This window comes from Xyrauchen texanus, chromosome 19 (genome assembly GCF_025860055.1).
Source record: "Xyrauchen texanus isolate HMW12.3.18 chromosome 19, RBS_HiC_50CHRs, whole genome shotgun sequence".
Classification (NCBI taxonomy): Eukaryota; Metazoa; Chordata; class Actinopteri; order Cypriniformes; family Catostomidae; genus Xyrauchen; species Xyrauchen texanus.
The window spans coordinates 27,945,736-27,951,704 of record NC_068294.1 but is presented as its reverse complement, the minus strand read 5'-3'; the positions used below and the strand labels follow the sequence as shown (position 1 = coordinate 27,951,704).

The following is a 5,969-nucleotide window of genomic DNA, read 5'->3' as shown; positions in this document are numbered from 1 at the left end:
GTTATTGAGTATATTTTTTTGGTTAAAATACATGAATAAAATCATATATGCCTGTTGGTCCGAGTGATGAATGAAATGGGTAAATATTAAGTCACAGACATTTTGAGCTGCCTGAATGTGAAAAGTTAGTGGCTTGAAAGAAAATGTTGATGTCGATATTTATTTAGTTACTGTTATTTCTATTTGCACCTCAATGATATTTACATTTTCTATTCGATGTTGAAATCACACTGATGCTTTCCATTTATACCACAGTGATTCTAATAATGCATACATATTCGATGTAAATGGAGCTTAAACATTTCGATATTCTAGGGAAATGATACTGCATTTTGGATTCTGGTGCCTTTAAGTCACAGAACAAACAATATCTGGCAGTGCGCGATCGGCAAATATCAAAGCATTTTCACTGAGATATTTGAAAACGGGGTCGTGTGGTGAACGCCTGCGTGTCCCTTTTAAAACGAATCCAGTAACTGTCAATCATCGCGCATTCCAACCAATCCCAAAGCACCGTTTTTTAAAAGCAAGTTTGCCTGCTGTGCTTTTATATTGCAGTATGGCCTGGTTCGGAGCACTTTACTACCACGGTTATTGCCATAAATCAAGAGGGCAAAGTGATCGGCATGGGACTCACACCAATTGTAACGAACTTGGGTCCGGTTCTGCGTCTGGGAACTTTACAGGCAATATCTGCGCATGCAGATGATACAGCAGGGCAAATGGGGAAGAGGTTTGTACGTGAATCTTAAACGTTAAAGGTTGGTTGATTTGCCAAACCTTCAGCCAAACTTGCAGCAAAACATGACAAGCCTCTCGCGGTTTAGTGGCTGTCCTCTTTCTTGCGTCAACCCTGGGGAGAGCAATACCGAACCCAGCGTGATGCTGCCACCTTTTGCAGAGGAGCACATGGGGCACCCCACTGGCAGTCCCTTAAAACTCTGCCCCTCGCAAAATTTGCGAGACTACCACGAGACGAGGGCCAGTGCATATGTTGACCACTCGGTTACCCATTTTCCAGACACTGGATACACCAGTCACTGCTTAGAACCCAGTCCTAGGGGCATTCTAATTGGAACCAACCTGTCAGGAGCAGGTATGCCACCAGTAACTGATCAGCTGGCTCCGAGACCTAACCAACATGGCACTTTTGGGAGGTACCGTGACCTCAACGGCTATAGGGATGGCAGGAGCCACGCATTCTTCACCACGTATCAAGAGCAGGCCCATGGCTCTACAGACGCAAACCGAGATCTCAGCAGCCAAATGATGCTGGGTCTTCCAGGAGAAATTCTCTCACGAACGCACCCATACGGCCAATCGCTCAATGGCCCATGCAGGGCCAACAGCCAGCAGCTGGTCAGCCAGTTTTTGGAGTTCTATAAGCCTCTGAATGTGGCCACGCAGCGAGGAGGGGGTGATGCCTTTTTCAGGTGCACCAGGCAGAACCCAAAGCACGAGCTTGTCTGCAAGTGGAGTGACGGCCAAGAAGGCACTGGCAAACCGCCCTGCGCCAGGAGTTTTGGGACCATGTATGAACTTGTCACCCATATGACGGTTAAGCATGTCGGAGGACCGGAGCACTCCGACTACGCTTGTCACTGGGAGAATTGCCCAAGAGACAGAAAGCCTTTCAAAGCCAAATACAAGCTCGTCAACCACGTCAGAGTCCACACTGGAGAAAAGCCCTTTCCCTGTCCTTTCCATGGATGTGAAAAAGTTTTTGCCAGATCCGAAAACCTCAAGATACACAAGAGAACGCATACAGGTTAGTTGATAATCATAATAATAATAAAGAATAATTATTAAGTATATAATATTATTGTTTCCAAACCATTTTCGGGATGCTTTGCTTAGCATTTTCCCATCAATAATTTGTTTAGTGAAGAAGATACAGAATTCGGTAAATCGAACTGTTGGATTTTCTGTTCCCACTGCAACGATAAGGATCCTTTTTTCATTTCTTTCTTTTTTAAATTATTATTATTATTATTATTATTATTTGCTTTACAAACTCCGATTTATACACACGAGGGCCGTGTTTAAACCACTTCCAAAAATGTTCGACATATGCACCTGTAAATAATTTTTAAACTTTAATCAATTTCCTTAAGTCTAGGCCTATATGAAGTTTTAATTTGGGAGGAGATTAAAACATTTAATTATAGGCTACTAATTATAATGTTATCCAGCTTTTGGGACGATTGATTTAGATTAAAGCGTTGTTTCAAAGAAACGTTTGTGCTTGTTAAAATAAGTACACAGGCCATTTGTAGCTGGGTGCTTCTCATTCATGCAGTGAAAATAAATAAATAAATTCTGGGGCACCGGAGAGCTGTGACGTAGCGTTTACGTAAGGCGCTGCTGAATTCTCTGCGATGGCAGTGTGCCCCCGCGTGAGCGACGCAGTGCGAGCTTCGAATCAACTAACATGAGACTGACGTCACGTTAATCCTTAAAATAGTCTGATTAATGTTAAATATGCATATTTTATACAGCATGTGGCTTCAACGTATGATCGAACAATTAGAGGAAAAATGAAATCCGAATTTTTATTTTAATTATTCAATTTAAACTGTTAAATAACCTTAGGCTCAGCACGCATAAAGGACCAGGTTGACTAGCAGAATATCTTACATATTAAGAATTATTGCTCATTGAAGGCAGTCTAAAGCAGAAATTAAAATTTAACCACTGATACAATTCCATTAATTTACTCCATCAAATATTGACAATGACATTTTAACTAATTGTTTGGAAAAGCTATTTAGTGTTCTTTTTATTTATAACTCATTGTTAGACTAAATGATTTGTGTTTGATGAGTAAGTTGAAGTTAAGTCTGTTTTATACCATGTGAATCAAGATATTGAAAGTTGGAGCCATTGCACAAAAATATGGAAACAATATCCACACTATTTTTTAAGGAAAGAAAAAATGTAATTTTTTTATATATATATATTTTGCCTGCACCATTGGTTTGCTAGTGTTATCTAAACTAAGCATCTATTCTAATGTGAGGAAGAGCACAATTTGTGGTACAACATCCTGTATAACCCATTTAATGACACCAGGCACTCACAACTGATGAGCCTTGGTTGACTGTACATCCCACTTGTAACTGGCCTTTCCCCCCTCCTCTGCCCGTTTAGGTGAGAAACCATTTAAATGCGAATTTGAGGGCTGCAATCGGAGATTTGCAAACAGCAGTGACCGGAAGAAGCATTCTCATGTTCACTCCAGCGATAAACCCTACATGTGCAAGGTTAGAGGCTGTGAAAAATGTTACACACATCCCAGCTCCCTGCGCAAACATATGAAACTCCACTGCAAGGCCTACATTGCCAAAATCGAGGAAGACGACGAGCACCTTGTGGAGGCCAGGTCTCCTGAGGTGGCAGAACAGCAAGACACTTCTGCCTCTACCGCAATGACAAGAACAATGACTGCCTCCTCTCAAGAGACTCTGTCCCCTGAGACAAGAAATGAATCAACTTTGAGGTCACGTTTCCATCACACATTTGACAACAGTTTGGACTATACAGCGCATAGGCCACAGTCACTTTTAGACCCTCTGTTGCTACAACGGGGCAGTTATAGACATGAATCTATGCAATACCCTTGTAACCAACAAAGCCACACATTCACACCCAGCCACAGAACATTTACGTCAAATTCTCCTTTCCAAAAAAGTCTTGTAAATGGCTGGTACACATGTCACAGTGCCGTGGACACTTTTTCACCCAAATACTGTAACAGTGATTTATAATGTCTGTAATTCAATTATGAAATCAGGCTTATAGCTACTCAGTGTGTTAAAGCTTTGCAATTGCAGTGCTAAGGAGTTTCTCCTCGTGTAAAATTGTTCTACAGGCTGACTAAATTAGATAATGTGAGCTTTATCTAACGATTTCATCACATGCAAATGCCCGGCTGTCTAATGCGGAAGTAAGCATGAGTTTCGTGCAGGTGGCTAAGGACATACTTAGTAATTTTATGCCCTTACCCAAACCCCTTATATAAACCTTAATGATTAGTAGAGGTTGTAAACATGGTAGGAAGCATGTGTGTGTGACAGAAGCAAGTAACTGTCCCGTATTAGATGGAAATGATGTCCAGCGACGTCATTGACTGTAGTGAAAGTCGGACGAAGTGCAGTCATACGATATCATACAAATTAGCCAAATTTGTATGAACCCTTGGATTTCGCTGTGAAAGTGTGCAGCTTTATCTGTTTAATACATTTAGGTCTTGTAAGATGGATTTAGCAATATGTCTAAACTGTAAATAGTTTGATTTACCATGCCCTGCAATGAGACAAAATATTGATAAAAAATATAGATAAGCTCTCTAAATATTCTTCTTACATCAAATATAAAACATCTACTAAAGAAACAGACAGAATAAATAGGTAAAAATAATAAAGTAAGTTATTCATGAGAAATACAATTGCGAATTATTTTGAGGTGTACGTATGTAGTAATAGAGGCAGGGCCTCCGTAAGATTTCTGTGACGTATAAAAGAAGAGTTTTTTTCTCTTAAAGTGTTTGACTTGTAAATGTGTTTTTCCCGGTCACGTCATATATATATATCCAAAGTTTGTGGATTTTCAGAGTTAAGAAATGTTTTGCCTTGATGTATGTGAAAGTGGTGTAACAATCGACGAGGCCTTTAACAGTTATAGATTTTCACATCACAATTGCTCCTCGTTTTTGAGTGTATTTTATAACTTATGAGACTTATGTGGCGATTATTCCAGACTACAGTCCCGGTCATTAGAATTAAATAGTTTAATTATAATTCTACTGAATATACTGTACAGTTAATTATGCATTCAAAGTTTCATTAAAGTGTCTTTATTCTCTTTGATCAAGCATGTGTGATTAAACTCTACATATTGTCAGAGAAATGGAGTATAATGCAAAGCTTTCAGAATTTATCTCCATACATTTATTTTATGGATATAAGACGACGTCGTGCACAGGTTTCTTGGAATGAATTTCACGCAACTCAACAAAAAACTACTAGGCTGTTTTATAGACACTTTCTGATCAGTGTGCATTGTAAATAAATAAATAAGCTTAAACTATACATTTGAAAGAAATAGTCTATGTAGCATTACAGCCAATGTTAGGTCACCTCAAACTAACTCCAACAGGTTCCAAACGTATTGTCATTTTCTCGTCAGTTTAACCAGTCGTGTCCGGGTTTATTTAATTGCTAGCTATCTTGGCCCATCCTTTTGTGCAAGTCTCGTCGTGGTTGTTCATTATTAATTTAGATGCTAACTGGCAATATGACTGGTCAAGAACAAATGGTAAAGCGATATTTATGAAGGCACTCTGCACTGAATGGCCTCTGTGCCCCGACTTTCCACAATAAATGTAAAGTTGCTTAATAAACATATTCCTAGGCTTTTATTTCCATTTGCCAAGTTTCTTACTCATTTTCTGTGAGCTAGATGGTTTACTTATCGCTCAAGAGCTGACAATGGACGTAAATCCTGTTCCTTCATGTAATGTCGGCAGTAATCGCTTCTGTTGTCAAGAATCAAATGATAGGCTACTTCAACTGTAAAAGTATATACAAGACAAATTAAATATTAGGTTCATGTTTAAAAGAAAGTACCAACCATGTGGTTTTGATTATTAGCACCCCAAATATTGTCAGTCTGGCATTCACAACCCTCTCAGTACACAAATTAAAATTCCCAAACCAAATGTTTATGACTTATCTCAGTTACATGTCAGTTTCGTGTTTTGAATTGTTTGGTTAAGTGATCAGAGTTCTCAAATTAAGTAGTTGTAAAGGTAAAAAAAGAATTTGGGGCCTACTTTGAGGAGTAGTCCAGAATTTATTTTCTTTTATAATGGTACATTACATACACTTACAGATAATGTTTTGGTATCTGTGCTCTAGTCTAACAAGGAGGGTTTTTTTAAATGTTGTGTTCTGGTAGAATAAATGTTT

At 39.0% G+C, this 5,969-nt stretch overlaps 1 protein-coding gene across 1 annotated transcript; it reads left to right on the top strand.

The window, feature by feature from the left end:
• The first annotated feature begins 662 nt into the window (after window positions 1-662).
• On the top strand, window positions 663-4,833 carry LOC127660191 (zinc finger protein ZIC 1-like). The gene is made up of 2 exons (XM_052150306.1): window positions 663-1,768; window positions 3,151-4,833. Exons 1-2 carry the CDS (start codon window positions 805-807, stop codon window positions 3,765-3,767), a joined length of 1,581 nt encoding a protein of 526 aa, XP_052006266.1. The 5' UTR covers window positions 663-804; the 3' UTR covers window positions 3,768-4,833.
• The last annotated feature ends 1,136 nt before the right edge of the window (window positions 4,834-5,969 follow it).

What these genes read in the sequence shown, in the direction of transcription:
- LOC127660191 (XM_052150306.1), top strand. Translation starts at nt 805, where the DNA reads ATGACAAGCCTCTCGCGGTTTAGTGGCTGTCCTCTTTCTTGCGTCAAC. An exon ending in ACACAAGAGAACGCATACAG is followed by an intron (nt 1,769 to 3,150) that starts GTTAGTTGATAA and finishes CTGCCCGTTTAG; the next exon opens with GTGAGAAACCATTTAAATGC.